Source organism: Pseudorca crassidens, chromosome 1, assembly GCF_039906515.1.
Source record: "Pseudorca crassidens isolate mPseCra1 chromosome 1, mPseCra1.hap1, whole genome shotgun sequence".
Taxonomy (NCBI): domain Eukaryota; kingdom Metazoa; phylum Chordata; class Mammalia; order Artiodactyla; family Delphinidae; genus Pseudorca; species Pseudorca crassidens.
The window spans coordinates 85329253-85347937 of record NC_090296.1 but is presented as its reverse complement, the minus strand read 5'-3'; the positions used below and the strand labels follow the sequence as shown (position 1 = coordinate 85347937).

General features: G+C 57.3%; 2 protein-coding genes and 1 pseudogene across 2 annotated transcripts; 2 read left to right on the top strand and 1 right to left on the bottom strand.

The window, feature by feature from the left end:
• The first annotated feature begins 432 nt into the window (after positions 1-432).
• LOC137218771 (leukocyte tyrosine kinase receptor-like) lies at positions 433-7532 on the top strand. Its single transcript, XM_067726324.1, is given in 14 exon segments — positions 433-493; positions 1607-1723; positions 2274-2371; positions 2374-2419; positions 2517-2615; positions 2618-2681; positions 3281-3444; positions 3592-3703; positions 3705-3723; positions 3952-4087; positions 4164-4340; positions 5270-5368; positions 5762-5914; positions 6358-7532. Coding segments are annotated over 14 exon segments (1584 nt in total). The 3' UTR covers positions 6597-7532.
• Positions 6720-9717, top strand: LOC137218731 (leukocyte tyrosine kinase receptor-like; annotated as a pseudogene).
• A 107-nt stretch (positions 9718-9824) lies between these two features.
• Positions 9825-18399, bottom strand: ITPKA (inositol-trisphosphate 3-kinase A). Its single transcript, XM_067743829.1, has 7 exons — positions 17847-18399; positions 11882-11978; positions 11586-11799; positions 11241-11445; positions 10900-11001; positions 10530-10601; positions 9825-10426 (listed from the first exon to the last, which is right to left on the bottom strand). The coding sequence occupies exons 1-7, from the start codon at positions 18333-18335 to the stop codon at positions 10223-10225; spliced, it is 1383 nt and encodes a 460-aa protein (XP_067599930.1). The 5' UTR covers positions 18336-18399; the 3' UTR covers positions 9825-10222.
• Positions 18400-18685: the final 286 nt, after the last annotated feature.

The following is an 18685-nucleotide window of genomic DNA, read 5'->3' as shown; positions in this document are numbered from 1 at the left end:
CCAGGCCAGGGCGGTGCTCTTGGGAATGGGGGGCGCTTCTAGAAGGACTCTCATCAGTCCACTTGGAGTGTAGGTGTGCTAAATGAGGTTAGCATCTTGTCTCCTTATGGTCCCCTATTTCCATCAACGGCAATCATGAGACAAGAAGAAGCCGGAAATCAGACTGGTGCAGTAGCTGTCTATCTTAAATCTGTTTGGGCTGCTATCACAGAATACCACAGGCTGGGTGGCTTTTGAACAACACACATTTATTTCTCACAGTTCTAGAGACTGGGAAGTCCAAGATCAAGGTGCTGGCAGATTTGGTATCTGGTGAAGGCCTGCTTCCTGGTTCATAGGCAGCTCTCCCATGGCAGAAGAGGCAAGGGAGTTCTCTGGGGCCTCTTTTTATACGGGCACTAATCCCATTTTACCCATGAAGGTGGAACCGTCATGACTTACTTCCCAAAGGTCCCACCTCCAAATACCCTCAATTTGGGGATTCCATTTCAATGTATGAATTTGGTGGTGGGACTGTGGCGGGGGCCGGGAGGGGAGGTGGAGTGAAAACATTGTCTATAGTGCTGTTCTACAACACCCCTTCCACTGTGGACTTTATTGGTGATAGGCAAAGGCTGGGGAGGAGTGGATCAAAGCGTAAACTCTTGATTCATTGGTTTCTTTCTTTCTTTTGGTAGTTTCTAGGTTCTTTTGCCTGAATTCCAACACTAAGCTTTCTTACAGTGTCATTTGCTGTGAGGAATTACTTACCATCATTGTGTTTATAGGTCAGGGTGAGTGCCGTGTGCTGTCAGTAGGTAGAGAAACCACTCGCCATAAACGGAGCTGCCGAACACAGAATCATACAATACGCTTCACTCAGCAACTCCGGTTTCTGCAAAAATAGCTCTCAAACTTATGTGAAAAAAATCCCCTGGACAGTAAATTAAAACAGATCACCGGGCCCTACCACCAGTGTTTCTGATTCAGTAGGTCTAGGGTGAAACCCAAGAATTTGCATTTAACAAGTCCCCAGGTACTGCTGCTGTCCAGAACCAACCGCGCTTGGGGGACTGTTGATTTACAGGGACCTTGCAAAGTAAATTCTGTGACCACATAGTGAGAGTTAAATAAGGCATGGGTACCAAACTTAAAAAAATCACTGTTGTGTCTACACCTGGCACTCTACACTCAGAGACTTTACCAAGTAGCTAACTACTATAACTTCTTTTTTTCAGTGTTTTATATTAAGCAGGCCTCAGCCACTAAGATTGGTATTTTGAGCAAAAGAATGAGGAAGACACAAAACCGCCTGACGGCTGTGTGGCCCCTCAGTTGTCGGGTGCTTTGTGGTTTACAGAGAAACTTCCCTTCCTATGGTTTTGCAGGTGGTAGAGAAACTGTCTCAGAGCTGTTGTGATTTCTTCACCAAAACCAATTGACTAGGGATGCTAATACTAGCACTCTGGTCTTCTAACATCAGATCACCAAAATCACAGTAAGAAGTTGTGCACAGAGTTGACGCAGGCAACGGAATTGTACGAGGTGAACCCTGAGATCCTTCGCATCCTGGGGTCTGAGGTGGGAGTGGCCAGGCCGGCTTTAGGACCCAGCGGTCTCCAGTGAGCGACTGGACACTCCTATAAGCGGCAGTCTGGGCTGAAGTCGCAAGGTCTGACTCTGCAAGTCTGGCTGCAGTGGGCCAGTCCGCTCAGCCAGCTGCTGCTGTGGCTCAGAGCCGTGGGTAAGTGCCTTTTGGCAGTCAGGGAACCATCATGTTAGAGGCAGCTTCCTAGGCTTGGGGACCACAGTCGAGACAGAAGGGGTCCCAAGTGGTTCCTGCAGAGGCCTCGAACTCTTGCAGCCAAAGCTCCTGGGTCAGTGTGTGGGGAGTGCAGGCAGAGAATTGCAGGGGTGCCTGAATCTGAGGATCCAGATATCGGCTGCGGAAGGAGGGACAGGCCCTAGAGTCTCAGCACCACCTGGGGGCAGAACCACCAAGGTAAGTCGAGAAAAGACGGGGGACCTGAAGGACCGAGTTCAGCTTGGTGCTCTAGGCATCCACTGGGAAGGGCTCTCCAGGGGAAAAACTTGCAGAGACAAAAGCAGGCACCACGACCCTTTCCACCCCCCTCCCCCAGCCCTGCCTTTGGCGGCTTCCAGGTGCTGGTGTGCCCTGACTCGGTGGGGGTAGGGGTGTGGCTGTGAGAGGCTAGGGCAGCCTTCTCTTCATCTCCCATCCCGTTAACCTCTGTGCCCTCTCCCAACCCTGCTGTTGCCCTGTCACCTTTCAGGTGCCATTCTCTGCTCCAGCTTGGGGTCCCAGGCCCCTTTTCCCCCCTCCTCACCCTTGCCCCGGCCGGTTCCAAGCCCCTGGGTCCTGGACATCACCACACACCGCCTAGCCGCTTTGAGCCAGCCTCTCCCCTAATTCCCCCAGGTGAGCTCCTAGCTCCTTCCTCCCTTCTCCACTCACCACGGCAGACCCTCAGGCTGGGGCAGGTGCTCTTGACCCTTTCCTCCCTCCCTGCTCCCAGGCCCAGAGGGGCGTTGGCTGTTCTCCACCTGCAGGGCCAACAGCTGACGCGGGCCCACACAGTGTGGCCGGGACTACACCGGCAGCAGTGTGGTGGTGACAGTGGGGCCGCTGGGCCTCTGAAAGGCGTGCAGTTGTGGTGGGCACTGGGCGCCGGCCAGCCTCTGTAAGTGCGGAGCAGGAATAGACGAGGTTGGTGACCTGCGAATCTGAGGTTCTGTGGTCAGGGGAACCAAGGCTATGTACGCACCACTTTGTGTCTTGGAGTATTCCGCAGTGACAAGCGGCCAGGGCGGCTTTGTCCCTTCTTCCAGCGGAACCCAGGTAAAGGTGGCAATAGTCGCCACCAAATTAGCCGTACCCAGGAGCCTGTTTCTGCCAAGTGGAGTGTCCCTAACCAGCCACCAAGGGTGGCTTGAGCTTCCCTCCGTCTCCATTAAGCCTCGTGAAATAAGTGTAAAATCTAGGGAATTTCCTGCCGGTCCAGTGGTTAGGACTCTGTGCTTCCATTGCTGGGGGCCCGGGTTCAATCCCAGATCGAGGAACTAAGATCCTGCAAGCCGCGCGACGCGGCAAAAAAAAAAAGTAACATCTAATTTTATGGTGTGCATACCTAAGTCTCCCCATTCTTTCAAAATCGACTACGTCCTCCAAGTCCTTCAGATAAGAACTTCTGAAGCTGCCTCTGTCAGCAATCTTTGCCCTAGGCGGGCGGCCCGAGGGCCGATGGTCAAGGGCCGGGGACTCAGCGCCTGCTTTCCGCAGGATCTCAGCCTATGGAGCCGCGGGCGGCAAAGGTGCCAAGAACCACCTGTCACCGGCGCATGGAGTCTTCCTCTCCGCCGTTTTCCCCCTTGGTCACGGGGAGCTGCCTTACATCCTCGTAGGGCAGCAGGAAGAGGACGCCTGTCCGAAAGTAAGCGGAGCCAGTGAGAGGGAGACGGCTCAAGCGCCCCAGGGCGAGGGCTGGGTGGAAGGAAAGGGCGCTCCTGGGGTTAAGACCTCAGCACTGAGAGCGGAGGGTCCCGGACCCCCGCTGATTCCGGTCCCGGACCCCCGCCGGGGAGCCAGGAGAGCCAGCTCGTTCTGTCTCGGAGAGTCTCCGGCCGCTGAGGAGCACGCGGCGACGGAGGGGATCGGAGGGGTTCCGGGGTCGCGGAGCTGGGCAGGAGTCGGAGCGGATGGGGGTTGCAACCGCCGTCTTTCGGGTACTTGCTTGCCTCGGCGCGGGCTGCTCCCGCCTCCAGCGCTCAGCGTTGAGGTCGCAAACCTTCCCGCGGGCGCGCACGCACACGAGCTCCTTGGCGTCCCCAGAGCCCTGGGCCTGACTGGGAGCCCCTTCGCTTACTCCAGTACCCGGGGTGGGGCCCTCACCCAGCGCTCGGGTCGTCGCTGGACGGCTAGAGGGCGCGCCCCTGAACGCCGCTGCCGCGTAGCTGCGCGCACGCGAGCTGGAGCCGCTGCTGGTGGCGGCCGGAGGGGGCGGTCGGGCGTACCTGAGGCGGGAGGACCGAGGCCGGACTCAGGCCACCCCCGAAAAACTGCAGAACCGCTCGGCGGCTCCGGGAAGCGCGCGAGAGGCGGGGCGGCGAGTGAGGGCGCGGGCTGCGGCGGGGAGGAGGCCGTGCTCCCCCTCCCCGCGGCCGGCCATCCCGCGGTCTCTCTGCAGGTGGAGGGGAAGGCTGGACGTCGCGGGTCCCCTCTCCAACGGCCGGCCGCTCACCGCGGAAGGGAGCGGAGGGTGGCCAGGGCTGCAGGGAGGCCTGGGCTACGCTTGGCTGGGCCTCAGCCGGCGGCTTCACTGGAGACGGCGGCGGCCACCCGGGTAGGTGAACTTTTGGGGAGGGCACCTGGGCAGCCCCGAGAGTGAAGTGAGGTTAGAGCCTTAGAACAGACCTAGTCCCTCTGGAGATAGTTGAGTTAGGAAAGGTGTTGAGCTAGCTCCAGGTCAGAGTAGGTAGAGTAACAGCTGTTAGAAAAGGAGGTCAGATAAGTTGCAAGTCACACGTGCAGGTAGGACTCCCTCGATTTTCTTTTGCATCCAGGACCTTTGTCATCACAAGTCCCATCCTCGATCTGCAGCAGTCCCAGGAACTTACAGCTGGCTGAGTTAGCAGGCTGAGCAGGGAGGCAGAAAGGCAGGGCTAGTTTAAGTCAGCAGTTCTCAAAATGTGGTCCCTGAGCCAGTAGCATCAGCACCACCTAAGAAGTTGTTAGAAATGCAAATACTCAGCCCCCTTCCACCTACTGAATCAGAGACTTTAGGGGAGGGTCCCACTATCTATGTTTTAGTCAGTCCTCTAGGTGATTCTAATACACTCCAGAGTTTGGAAACCACTGCTATAAAGAAACAGAGCCTTTGTGTCTGTCTGGGCTGTACTGTTCATAAGTACTTTATACGCATCGTCTCCATTATCACAGAAGTGGAATATGTGGGTTGGGCCTCTTCCATTTGATAGCTGAGGACGTGAGATTAGAGAGGTTCAGACAGACAAGGAGCCATCCCAGCCGACGTGAACAAGGCCTTCAGATTCCAGCTGATTACTCCTTTCCCACTTCTCTGGCCCCTCAGCTCCCACATGCAAGCTGGCAGCACCTGTACTGTAATGTGAGTGTGTAGAGAAGGCCACACTGGGGTTTCCACTGGGAGACTCCAGCTTCCCCACTGTTAATAAGCCAGCTTCCCAGCTGTGAGGCAGCTGTGTGCCCCTTAATCCCCCATTTTGTAGCCAAACCCTCTCTTTCAATTTCCAGGGGGCGATGCCTCAGAGGCTGACATCCTCTGGGCTGATGGGGAAGATGGGGTATCCTTCATACACCCCAACAGAGAGCTCTACCTGCAGCCTCTGCCAGGTGTTGGCCCCTATCCCCCACCTTTCAGCTAGCCTAGCCCTTTTCCTCAATCGCTCCCATCTGAGCCACCAACTCTGCACTGTGAACTACCTGTTCTTGCACAGCACAGGAATACTTGGGAACTAGGCTGTCAGTTGTAATGCCAGTATGGGGCATTCTGGTCTGCTTGTCAAATATCTCTTGCTATGAATTCTCTTCAACTACCTGCAAGCTCAAGGATCCCAGAAGAGGAAGCATACAGGCTTGACAGAAGTCCCCCAAGCTCTCCCACCCACCCTAGACGCCTGGCACTGCTCCTTGTTCCAAAGTCCAGGGCTAAAATTAACCATGAGGCTGGAAAAAGTAGGTATGCCCCCCATGCTCACCCCGCAATATGAGTTCTTTTACTCGTAGTCATGGAGAGCCATGGAGAGGTGGAGATTCGATTATACCTCAATCGTGGTCATTGCCTTTTGAAAATCTGCCAATGGCAGGCAGAGCTCCAGTTGGCCAGATGCATGTGCCCAGAGGGCATGGAGCTGGCTGCAGATAACATCACCTGCATGGGTATGTCCTGCCTGTGTCCAAGGTCTGGACTCCTGGGGCCATGGGCTGGGGTGGGGGCAGTAGGGCACGGGAAGGATGCCTGCTGTGTGCCAGGTACCATGTTGGGTGTTGGGCAGGGGATTGGAGGTGCATCTCTGCCTTCAAGGAGCACATAGTCTAATGGTCTAGTGTGTGAGGGGAGCTATCTATCACTATCTCTAGATATACATCTACATTTATATCTAGATATATATCATAGTGACAATTGGCATGGGAGGTGTAAAGTATTTTAGGGGTTCTCAGGAGGGAGAGGCTGCATTCATTTAGGATCAGTGGGGAAAGCATCATGGAAAAGTTAACAATTGAGCTGAGTCTTGAGGCATGGGTAAAACTTGGGGTAGAGGGACAGAGAGGCGTTTCCCGCTGGAGATGTGTCTTTCTCTCTAGACCTGCCCACCTCTCAGACCCTTTGATTCTGATGGTGGCTGTGATGTTGATCTTGACACTGAGACTCCCTATGGTGTGTGGGGTCCAGATTCTGGGTACGGAGCATCCAGCAAGCATGGCTGATTTCTCCACTGAACTGATGGGCTTCTGTGGGGTCCCAGGGGCAGACATGGCTGATTTCAAGACCTCTACTCCCAGCAGAGCTGTGGTGGACTCCTCTGGGGTTCTAAGAGTAGAAGGACAACATTTATCTTAATGGGCATCTGGAGAGGTGTCCTGGGAAGGGGGCAAGTCAGGGTGGGCCTGATGGCCAGGTAGAGAGTGTGCCGTTTTTCCTCCCACCCTCAGTGAACCATAAGAAGTGGCAGGGCCTGTGTGGATGAGGCTGCCAGGCCCTGAGCTCCAGCTGAGCAAGCTTACCTCCACCATCAGGACAACCCCCAACCCCTACTACTTCCAGGTGGGGCTTGGCCCAGCCCAGTCCTGGCCTCTGCCCCCAGGGCTTACGGAGGTTTCCCAGTAAATATCACTCTGCTCAGCTGCGTCCTCCCCCTCCTTCTGAGAACCTGTGCACTCTGAATCCCCACCCTCCATCCTGCTCCCTGTTGTGGTAAATTATGGATCCCAGAGAACGTCTCGTCCAAACCCCTTGTGTAGAGAAGATGAAGGTCAGAGAAGCTCCTAAAGGGAAAGTAACCTGTCCAAAGTCAGCTGTCATCCCCAGTTCTGGGATGGTAGGGACCTTAGGATATGATTCCTTTGGAGCAGGGGTTGCCTCCACCCCAGGATGTCTGCAAGGACCTAAGGGAAGCCTTAGCACAGACTCCCACCCCATCCCCTTACCCCACACCTGCCCCCTCTTCTGCCCTGGCTCTGGCCTAGTCACCGTCACCCTTGCAGAGTTTGTACTTGGGGACATGCCGTGATGCGGAGAGCTCAGACCCTCAGAGAGGGCCAGCTGGGCTTATGGAGGGCAATCAGGGGGACAAGGGGGACCCTCGAGGACCCTCCCCAGACCCAGTCACCCACTCACTTCCAACCTGTCTTCCTGCAGAGCCCTGGGCCGTGGTGCCTTTGGAGAGGTCTATGCGGGACTGGTGATTGGCCTTCCTGGGGACCCCAGCCCCCTGCAGGTGACTATCAAGGTGAGAGGGGGTGGGGCTTCCAGCTGACAGTAGGAAAGAAGGGTCCAGGGAGGAAAGAACAGTGGCTGGAGCTAGGGTCAACCTGCCTTCCTGAAGTGTCCAGGGCGCTCAGGAGCTCTGCCCTCTTCCTCCCAAGACTCTGCCAGAACTCTGCTGTCAACAGGACCAGCTGGATTTCCTCATGGAGACACTATCATCAGGCACACCTGGGGCCAGGGGCAGGAGTGGAAGGTGGGAGGAAGGCACCCAGAACTGCCTGCACAAACAGCCTGTCTTCACCCTGGGGCTGAGAGGTAGCAATTCTAGAGACACAGAGGTTCACTCCAGTCTGTGGAGCCTAGAGCATGGTTTCTCTCCCTGCTGGTGATGGGATATGTGCACCACTGGCTCAACAAGGTCAGCCATCAGGACACTGCGCTGCGTGGGGCTCAGCATGCAGGCTGCCCCTGGCCCAGTTCTGCTGGAGTTGATGTCTGGAGGGGACATGAAGAGTTTCCTGAGGCATAGGTGGCCACAGCTGATGAGACCCTTCTCCCAGCCCGCCAGGCCCCTCTGAAGACCCTGTTCATGTGTCCCCAAACCTGCATGGTCTGATGCGCCTTCTGCCTGACCCAGGGCCAGCCATCACCTTTGGCCATGCAAGACCTTCTCCAGCTGGCTTGGGACATAGCCCAGGGTTGCCACTACCTGGAGGAAAATCACTTCATCCACAGGTTGGAAGTGATCCTGGTTCTGGGGACCCCGAGCCCAACTCCTTCCCCAGGGAATAGCCCTTCCACATAACTTTTAAAGAAAAGATCAAGGCTGGAGTTTCTCAGTTCTGGCAGTGAATTTTTTACCTGACTCTGCAGGGACATTGCTGCCAGGAACTGCCTGCCGAGTTGCACCAGACCCAGCCAAGTGGCCAAGACTGGGGACTTGGGGATGGCAAGCACTATCTACAGGTGTAGGACCTGGGGATGTGGAGAAGGTTGACACTCCAAGGGAGTTTACCAGCACCTTTGGGCCATTTAAACAATTCATCACTCCTCTCCTCCCTCCTGTAGGGCCAGTTATTAACGCAAGGGGAGCCAGGCTCTGCTGCCTGTCAAGTAGATGCCCCCAGAGGCCTTCCTGGAGGGCATCTTCACATCCAAGACAGACTCCTGGTGATAACACGCCCTCCCCTGCCTTGGGCCACCTCTTGTGAGGGAAAGGGAAGCTGTGCCTGATGGGCCTCACTTAGTTCCTCCCACTTGGGATGCAGGTCTTTTGGAGTGCTGCTCTGGGAGATCTCACTGGACTACGTGCCCTACTCCTGGCACCCCGATCAGGAGGTGCTGGGCTTCGTCATCTGAGGGGGCTCGATGGACCCTCTCAGGGGCTCTCCAAGGCCTGTGTGAGTACGGAGTGTTGCCTCAGGAGGGAGGTCTTTCACAGCCATGGGTTGGCATGAACTCCTGCCTCTCCCCAGGTACCATTTCATGACCCAGTGCTGGCAGCATGAGCTTGAACTTCACCCTAGTTTTGCCAGCATCTTGGAGGTCTTCAGTACCGCACTCAGGTGTGCCCCCTGACCTGTCCCGACCACCCTGGACTTGGGGGTCAGGAGGGAAGCCATAAAACAACACTGTGGCCCCCTGCTCCCCTACCCTCCCATTACAGAACCCTGATGTGCTGAATTCACCCCTTCCAGTGGAACTGGGACCCATCCTGGAGGAGGAAGGGGCTGGGGAGCCTATCTTTGGGGGACCTAAGATGTCCACAGACCCAAGAACCAAGTTTGAGGAGCTTGAAGAGCTGGGGAGGGAACCTCCTTGGCCCCTGGCCTCAAGCCCTCCAAATCCAGGGGTCTCCAACCTCAGAACCTTTGGAATCCCACCTATGGTTCCTGGGTCCCAAAGGGCCCTGAGGGTGAGGACTCTGGCACTGAGGGTAGCAGTTCCTCCCTGTACTCCTCCCCAGGCTTCTAGGTGGCTTATGTTCCAAGTAGCCTCTGTCCTCCACAGTCTGTGCTGTATGTCTGCTGGCCTGGCACCATGGACCCTCCATCCTGGAAACCAGTCTCAGGCCTCCTGGGCAAGAGTCTGGCCACTCCCAGCCTTTGATATTTGGGACCAGAGGATACTCCCCCAACTCCCAGGTGTAGGTGGGGAATTGAAATTGCCTCCTGCAGGAAGTCTTCTCTAGATTGCCTTTACCCCACTAGCGTCCTCCATCTGGGCAGCCCCCAACACTACAGATACCTCTAATAAAGAGCTCTTCTCATATCCTCCAGTGATCTGAGTGGATGTGAGGGATGCCAGGGAACTGAGAAAGAAGGGACCAGAGGAGGGAGGGGATGAGGCCTGAGTCAAAGCTGGTGTCTTTGAGTTTTATTGGGAAGGGGAGTCCATTGTAGTGTGGGAGGCCAGACCAATAGATCTAGTACCTGTGAAATAAAGTTCATTATCTGGCTTCTCTGGAGAGGTATGGAGCCCCCTCAGAAGAGCTGGGCTGAGGAAGAAGCCACTCATCCCACTTCTACTCCTCCCTTGCCCAGTAAATTAGTGTCATCAGCTCTGGGAACACTGGGGCTTTTATGGGGGCGAGGCCCTGCGCGTGCAGTGTGTCCTGTAGTGGTCGGCACCTGGCCCTATAGGACCGTATGAACCGCCCCGCACCGCGGGGTTTCAGTCTCTCGCCTGCATGCATGGCGGGGATGCAGGCGCATGTCCTTCTGTCAGACCCTCCGGTCCGTGGGGACAGGGACCCAGCCTCATCTCTCAGCCAGGCTGGCCAGGATGCCAATGAGATTGTCCAGCCCCAGCAAGTAGCCGTCCTCTCGGTTGCCCTCCTCCCAGGGCCGCCGGTGGTCCAGGGTCTGGCCGTCGGGGAGGGGCGTGGTCTTGCCGAAGTCGATGAGCCATACGCCGGCGCGGTGGCAGTGATCATGCACGAAGAGGAGCGAGCTGCCGATCACCTGCCGAGTCCCACACCGTCAGGCTACGGCTCTAATCCGGAGAAGCCCTCCACCCTATTCCCTCACAGACCCCAGACCCGGTACCTGAGCCTACCCCTCTTACCTCGTGCTTCCTAAAGAACTCAGAGACCTCCAGTGTGTCCCGGATCTGCTGCAGGCGGTTCAGATACCTCCTCTGGAGAGGGGAGAGTAGGAGAGGAGAACAAATTAACTGAATACCAGCTGAACCTCTGCGGATATGAGGAGGGCCATGATGCATGTTTGGCTTGGCAAATACCGTGGTGAGGAAGGCACAGGCCCCCACGTGGCACGCAGCCCAAAAGGGAAGGAATGTAAAGCAATTACAACACAATGCGATAAATGCTATGATGGGGGTCACATAGGGTAGGGTGCTACAAAAATTGACCTGATCTGGGGACACCCCTAGGTATCAGGCTCCCCAGCACCTCAGGGTTCTGGGATCCCGCGCTCACCAGCACTTCGGCATCCCCTTGCACAAACTCCTGGAAGACGCGAATCACCTGCTCCCGGCTTCGCGTGGTCTTGAAGTCTGTGCTGCAGGAGCCGTCGGCTTTCTGTAGGAGGTGGGCAGAAATTGTCAGGGGCCCCGTGCCCGCCCGAGCGGAGAGGATCAGGCCAGAGCAGCGGTACCTCCCGGGACGTTGAATGCCAGGGACAGCGAGACTGCCGCCAGAGGCTTGCCTCTTCCGGGGACTGTCAGGGTGGGAGGTCAACATGGAGGACAGACACCGCACAGTGGGGCTGGGGCGGGGGAAGGGCCCGGGAGGTGCAAGGTGAAGCGGGCCTGGCTCACCTTAATGCCCTCGATGCGGAAGCCGAGCGTGGTACTGGAGCTGATGCCTTCTCGCCACTGCATGTAGCGCGGCTTAGTGACCGCGCGCTGCGCGTGCTCCTCCTCGGTGGGTGCCGCAGGGTCTATGGCCAGCATCTTCTTGTACATGTCCTTCCGCAGCTTGGGCCGCTCGCGGGCTTTGGTCAGCTCCTCTTCCAGGTAAGTCCTACGGAGGCGCAGAGAGCGGCGGGGCTTGAGCAGGCGCACACCCGGACCCTGTAAAGCACGGCCTTGGGCACGCGTAGAGCGCTCGTTCCCACCCCGGGCCCTTTACAGGTTCCCACCTGCCCGGTAGGGCACGCGTACCTGACGCCCATCTTGCAGTCAAGTACGCAGGGCCCATCGAAGCCGTCGAGCAGGTCCTGCAACTGCAGGTAGCTCTCGCCGTCGCGCTCCACCACACCGTGGAAGGCGGGCACGCAGCCGCGCAGCGCGTCCGCCATGAGCCGTGCCAGGCAGTAGCGCTCGGGCTCTGAGCTACGCTTCAGAATCATCCCGCTGCTGCCCGCCTTGAAACTCCCTGCGGGCAGGCGCTAGTTAGTGCTGCCTAGTCCCTTCCTCCCCGCCTCCACCCACCTCCCCCGTGCCTGCTCCGTGCTCACCCGTGTGCCCTGCCAGCTGCACCCAGGAGTAGCGCTTCTTGAAAGGGCTCATGACGGGCAGATTCACCATGGTCCGGATCTTCTGCCAGTGGCTTTTCTGAAAGCGACACGGTCCCGGTCTGTAAGTTAGCGTCTGCATAAGCCCTCCTTCCTCTGGAACATGGTCTCGCCCAGCCCAACCTTACAATAAGCAACTAGGGCCTGATGAGTCAATCATTCATTCGCTCAGGGAAAGTTTATTGTGAGCCTGTGTGGCGGACCCTGAGACAAGCACATGCAGTTGACAGACATCCAGCTCTTCAGTGTGCTGAAAAGAGCCCTGGGCTCAGTGTCAGAAAGCTCACGTTTGCACCCCAGTTCTGCTGCTCCAAAGCTGCATGGACAGGTTACTAAACTGCTCTGTCAAGGTTTTAGGACTTTTGTGAGCATGAGAATCACATGATGGTCACTCTTGTTTAAAAAAATGCAGATTTTCAGGTCCACCACAGGGAAATTCTGAGCAGTCTGGGGTGGGACCAAAAATTTGCATTTCTACCAATGCCTCCGGATATTCTGCGGCCTGAGAAGCCTCTGAGCTCAGTTTCTTCATCTGTAAAATAGGGAAATAACCGCTCTCGCTGGGTCGTTGTGAGTAGTAAATGAGGCTTGAGTGTGACAGATGCCCCCACCCCCAACCCATTCCTTGGCATGAAGCAGTAGCTGGACAAATCTGGATTATTGTTTCATTTACTTGGGACCATTGGTTCCTCTCATTTAAGGAGAAAGACAAACATGGAAACAAACCATTACATAGGCCCAGGGCAGGGAGGCCAGCCTGGTAGGGCCTGGAGAAAGAGTGGCTTGGGGCTCCCCAAGGCCCTCTTGCTATCCCTGGATGCCATCTCACTCCTAGCCAGTTGACAAGGCCCAGGGCACCCTTAGTCCTGATCTGGACCCAGAAACCTGGGCTTTGAAAATGGGATACAGAGCTGCGGGTCTGTCATCTTAGATGAAATTGGGAGGGAAATGTAGATTTTGGTGTACCTTTTGCCTCTTGACCATTGTGTCTAGCCTTCAGCCAGTCCTGAGAGTATCTCATACTCTGGACCTTTCCTCTTCCCACCCCAAACTCATCAGTCCTGTGTCTACCCACTGAAGTGCAGAGGTTTGTTCATGCAAACATTGTGTCTGCTGCCTCCTCCCAGGGTGCCTGCCTTTTAGAGGAGTTACACATGTGTGCCTCCACAAGCGTGGAACCCAGGAATCCAGCTTCCCTGACCAGAGGGTGTTCTAACAGGGAGAGGGAGAACTGGCATGCTGGCCTACGCAGGGGAGGCTGATGACCATAAAACCCCTTTCCGTGGGGAGGAGATGGAAGTTAGTGACAGAGCACTGGATGGGGAGTCTGGAGTTGGTTCCAGTCCTGGCTCTGTCACTTCCTATCTGAGTGAACCCAAGGGAGAATTTCAGCTGTGTGAGCCTGTTTCCTCTGGACCTAGCTGTTGCCATAACACGAGCCACCATTTACTGACCGCCTACTGCATGCCAGGCACTTCTCATCTCCATCAGACAGCCTTGCTCCTGTTTTCCTACTGAAGTCCCTACATGGCACACTAGGGTGTGATCACTTGTCCAATCCCTAGGGATCTGGGGGTGTAGCCAGAAGCAGCCCACTAGAAGCATGTCATCTCTTTCAAAACTCCCTTTTTCACGCTTTAAATACATACAAGGTTTGCATTATGCTGCATAATAAATCCAAGTTTTATTATAAAACTCTCCCACCTCCGAATCCTCAAATAAAATTCCCGGAAGATGTATGTGCTGTGTGTATTGAGTGGCACCATCCTATACCCTCTTCCCCCACACTCAGTTTGAGATTCGTTATGCTGCTGCACATGCACAGCAAGTGCATGAGGTGGTAATTATTGCCATTTTACAGAAGGCAATCAAAGTTCAGAGAGTTAACATCCCCTCCATCCCTGCTCCCAGCCCCCAGTCTCTGCCTTAAGCTCCAGTTCAACCCCCTCCTCATGCTTCAATTGCCCCAGCAGGTTCCAAAATCCATGCTACCACCCAGACTCCCTTTAGGGGTCAAAGGGGACCCTGCAGGAGAAAGAGTTTTGTACAAGATGAAGCAATTTGCAGCCACAAGGTGGTATGTTCTAATCACTGAGGAAACACTGAGATCTGTCTGGGGACCCCTCTCTGTTGGCTGGACACTTCTGCTTCATCCAAAGGGATAGGTTTAATGGTGGGGCTTCGGGCAGCTTAGGGACTTACTGGCAGAATTTGGGGGACAGTGGGACCAGAATGGACTTCATCAGAGGGTACATCTAGTTCTGTAGCTACCCTAGTAGAAGAAGGAACCAGCCTTGGGTTAGATGAGATGGGAGAACGGCATCATCCTTTCTTCTGGGATCATGTGGGAGCAGTGAGTGAGGCTGGAAGGTGGAAGCTGTGCCTGGTAGAAGAGGATTTAGTCCTGCAGTCCTGGGCTACTGACACTTGATTGATGTGTGATAACACAGCACTGACTTGCTCCCAAGCTGAGGTAACGTGGGGTCATCTCTCCACTCTCCCCACAACAGTTTTGTGAGGATCGTATCAGCCAAGAGCATCAAAGACTAAGGCTGGTTCCAGCCATGTGGGTTACAAAGGGCTTTCACACCCATAATGCCATCTCAGCCCTCTCAGCCACCTCTTGAGGTTGGTTGGTAGTGACAGGATTTAGTTCTTCTGCCAGTAATGCATATGGTCAAACATGGAAGGAGCTGACGCAAGTATCATGGAACTCTGTCGTCTTCCATCTTAGGGAGCTACCTCCCCCAGGGAACATAATGCATATAGAGATGCATGTATCCAAAAAGGTTCTGGGAGAATCATTCTTTGGTGGGTGGGTGGGGATTTGGGCACACGAACAACAGCAGGGAATATATTTTTGAGCAGGTAAGGCTTTTATTGTATGAATATCAGAAAGCAGATTTATTATGTTACAGAGTGAAATCTAGCTGAAAAGAGGGCTAAAACTCCATCCTCTGGCACAGTCTATTCCGCCACAGAAGTCTGGGAAAGCCGCTCACAGCCAAGAGGCTACCCAGACATCTTGGGACAAAAAGCTCGGGAGAGCTGACCATGTGAAAGAGTCTTTGATGAAATCACAGGAGGACCCTCCGATACTTCCTCACTCATGGAGCTGGACAGGGAGCATCTCTGGGCAGGGCTTAGCTGGATACTAGCCTCAGACCCTCCTTTGTCTGAGCTCTATTTGGAAGCCCTGAGGACTCTCCTCCTTCTCATATCACACCAGATATTCAGTGTATCTTCTGCCAGAACGGATCCTTTGCTTGTCTTTGGTATTCATCCCCATCCTTCCTGACTTCTACTGCCTACCTCCAGCCGTCCAGACTCTGGCTAAAGCTCTCTACCACCCAGCCCCCTCACCATGTTCCCAATACTCTATCAAATAAGCACTCCTGGTGGCAGGGGTGATGAGAACAATCCGTTTAAATTTATAAGATGATTTGCACTAAGGTATAAGTGACCCATGACTTCACCCTCCCAGGGGCATCTGCTTTTTAAAAAGGAAGGCTGTTAACCTAAATTCTGCTCTATAATTAGTGAGAAGTGAAGTGTGGGAATTCTGGGTCCAGGACAGGATCGAATCCAGGTCTCCTTACCCATCCTGGAGCACTGAGAGAAGAGAACCAAACAAACAAGAGTCAAACACCCTCTCTTCTGCTAGAGCAACATCCCAAAATTGTTTTAATAGGCAGACAAGGCCTAAGAATACAGTCATGCCAGCCACCCTTGGGGATAGGGCCCCAACTCCTCTCCTGGCCTGTATGGTTTTCCCTGCCCATGACTCTTCCCTCTACCGTAGGAAAGGACCCAGCAGGGAGGCAGGCTGCCCAGTCCCAACTACCTTGCGGGGAGCCCAGCTCCAGGCTCTGGGAAGACTGTGCGTAGCTCCTAGGAAGAGAAGTGAAGGATGTACAAGCTGGGCAGAGCCTCCCCTCTCTTCCCATTGTCCACCCAGGCCTGAGTTGTAAGGGGCTGGCGAGCTGGGAGCTGCCGAGCACTGCCTCAGCACCCTTCTCCCAGGTGCATCCTTCACGGTCAGCCAGCCGATGGGCTCTGCTTCCTACCTGGGGAAGCCCTAAAGGCAGCCTGGGCGGGCGCACTGTGGCGCTCCCGGCCTGGCCGCGAGGCAAAGTCCGAGCTGGGCCCTCCACGCAGACGCAGGCGGCCTCTGTCAACAGCCCCCGGCTTATCTGTCGCTGCCTCGGCTGTTTGCCTTCGGGGAGGCCCCGGCGTGCTGGGGGTTGGGAAGGCCTGGGACTCGCCGCCTCGGAGCTGGAAGGGCTCTCAACGGCCATCTGCTCCACCTCCTGCCGCCCCGGGTGACAGCGAGGCCCAGAGTGGGAGAGGCCGGCCGAAGACGCCCAGGCAGAGCTGCGACTGGTCCCCGGAGTCTTGACCCAGGCTGGCCTGTCTACGTTGTACACAGTCCTGGGCCGCGGGACCTACTCCGCCTTTGGGAGGAAGAGCGAAGCTGGGGGCTTCCCTCCTGGCTCCCTTCCTCCAGCGCCCGCCTCTCAGCTGTCAGAGATTTGAGCGGGGGAGCGGTGGGCCCACAGCTACTGCTCCGGGTTTTTGGAGGTGGGGAGGGAGGAGTCCTCTCACTGCCCCACATCACCGCCTTAGAAACCACTGGGCGGCACCCGCCTCCTTTCAGGCGCCAAGGTTGCACCAAGAATGATCGGGGATCAGGCGTACCCTTACGCCGGGGGAGGAGAGAGGGACTCCCCGCACCCTACACCTGGTGGCGGAGTGTGTTCCTGCTCTATGAGACTTTTCCCTTCTTCCTCTTGTGTCACTTACAAACCACGCCGCCCTCTGGGTAATGTAAGTCTCAGGGGTAACTGAGTCACGGAGCCACAGCAAGTCATTACAGTGACTCCCGCGCCTCGTCCAATCCGAGCACAGGGGGAGCCCAGGTTCAGCAGGCCCCGGCAACCCCGGCGCGCGTCCGCCGCTCTCACCGCCCTTCTGGGCAGGCCCCGAGCCACCAGAGCCTGCGGGGAGCCCTTCGCCTCTCCCTCCACTACAGGGACACTTGCATAACGAGGATCTAGAGCAACTCCTTCGCGTTGACCGCGGATAGTTATGTGAAGTATTTGGCCTTGGTTAAAACCAGGGGGACAAGACGGCTATCCTGGGCGCGGCACATGCGGGAGGGGCAGGCACCGGGAATGACTTCACCGCACCCTAGCCTGGGTTATCCGAGGGTCAAACCTGGCCCCGGAACATCCAGGCTACCAGAGGCGGAGGTCAGCAGGCTGGTCCCACCCTTTCCGCCTCAGTTTACCTTCTCCCGGGCCAGAATTAGGAGGAGTAAAGCGAAGGAGGGCTGCGTTCCGCCCCCTGCCAGAGCTCCCAGTCCCGCGCCCCTCCCTTCCCTGCGTCCACGCCTGGTGCGGGCGCCGGGAGCAGACGGCGGCGGCTAGCGAGCAGAGCCTGGAGCGCGGCTCCACTCCCACTCAGGAGAGGGAAACCGTGGCAACGGCGGGGGTGGGGCCGCGGCGCGGGAGAGGGGGGAGGCAGAGAGGGAGACTCGTTGACCCCACTCTCCGAGAGTTCGTGGGGTAACGCTAAGCCCCTCCGATCCCTCCAACCATCTCTCAGCCAGCAAGTCACGCTCCCCCCCCGCCCCCTCCCCGCTCCCCGTGGCGGGTCGCAGACTCCTCCTTACTCTTTTAGACGCCCCAGGGCCCGGGCCGCGACTCGCCTGTGGAACCGGGGTGACCACTGTAAAGGTGAGGGGTCGGCCCGGCGCCTCCCTTTGGCCCCAATGCCCTCCTAAAGAGTGAGACTCGGACCCGCCGGGGAGGGAGCTTAGGGCAGGAGTCGGTCCGCAGAGAGCTCAACGCAGGTCCCCGCACGCAGCCCCCGCGCCCCGCGCTGGCCCCGCCCCCGCGGCCAGTACCTGAACCACGTCCTCGCTTGTTTCCAGCTGCACGTTGCCGCGGCTCCGGCTCTCGCTGTCGCTCAGAAGATCGTCCTCCGAGTCCTCGGGCAGCGACGAGGAGCCAGTGGAGGAGAGCGACGAGGTGGAGAGGCGGCGCGGCTGCTGCAGGTGCGACGAGCCCGCGGCCGGGAGCCAGCCACCCTCCGGCTTGGGCGGCCCGGGGCTGGCCGGGGTCACGTCCGGCTCCTCGGCCGTCACAGTCAGCTGCGGGATCACCGGGGCAGGGGGAGCCCGCGGAAGCCCGTTGGGGATCTGTCCCCCCCGCCGCTTGGCCCCGCGGGCCCGGGGCTCCCCTGCGGCGGCGGCGGCGGCAACCGCGGCGCAGCGCGCCTCGAAAAGCAGGCGCAGCTCCCCGACACTCCGGCGCGGGGCCCGCTCCAGCCCGGGGCTGCAGGGCCCCGCGCCTCCCGGTCGCGCCATGCCCGTCGGGCCCCCGGGCAGGGTCATTTCCCAGCAAGAGAGCCGCCGGGGAGCCCACCAGCCCGCGGCGCGGCGGGTACTGGAGCGGCTCGGCGCCCCAGGCTTGAGACTGCCCCGAGGCGGAGCCTGCGCGGCCGCTCGCCTGGGCCCCGCCTCGGCCGCGCCCCCCGCCCACTCCTTTCACTTTCAGAGAAAGCGCGGGCCTCCTTGGGCTTCTGCCCAGAATGGAAGGCTCCCTGTTGCTCCTCCGGGTGGCCGGGAAGCCCAGACCTCCTGGAAACACACAAAACCCGGGCCTGGCCCTCGCGGCCTCTCAGTGCCCACTCTCGAGAAGACCGGAGGGGCTGCTCCGCCCCACGCCGCGCCGCGTCCCCGGG

Excerpts from the sequence above, each read along its gene's own strand:
- ITPKA (XM_067743829.1), bottom strand. The coding sequence starts at position 18,335 with ATGACCCTGCCCGGGGGCCCGACGGGCATGGCGCGACCGGGAGGCGCG. Across the intron at positions 11,800-11,881 it reads GCAGCTGGCAGGGCACACGG|GGAGTTTCAAGGCGGGCAGC; the intron begins GTGAGCACGGAG and ends GCCTGCCCGCAG. Across the intron at positions 11,002-11,240 it reads TCCGCATCGAGGGCATTAAG|AAAGCCGACGGCTCCTGCAG; the intron begins GTGAGCCAGGCC and ends CACCTCCTACAG.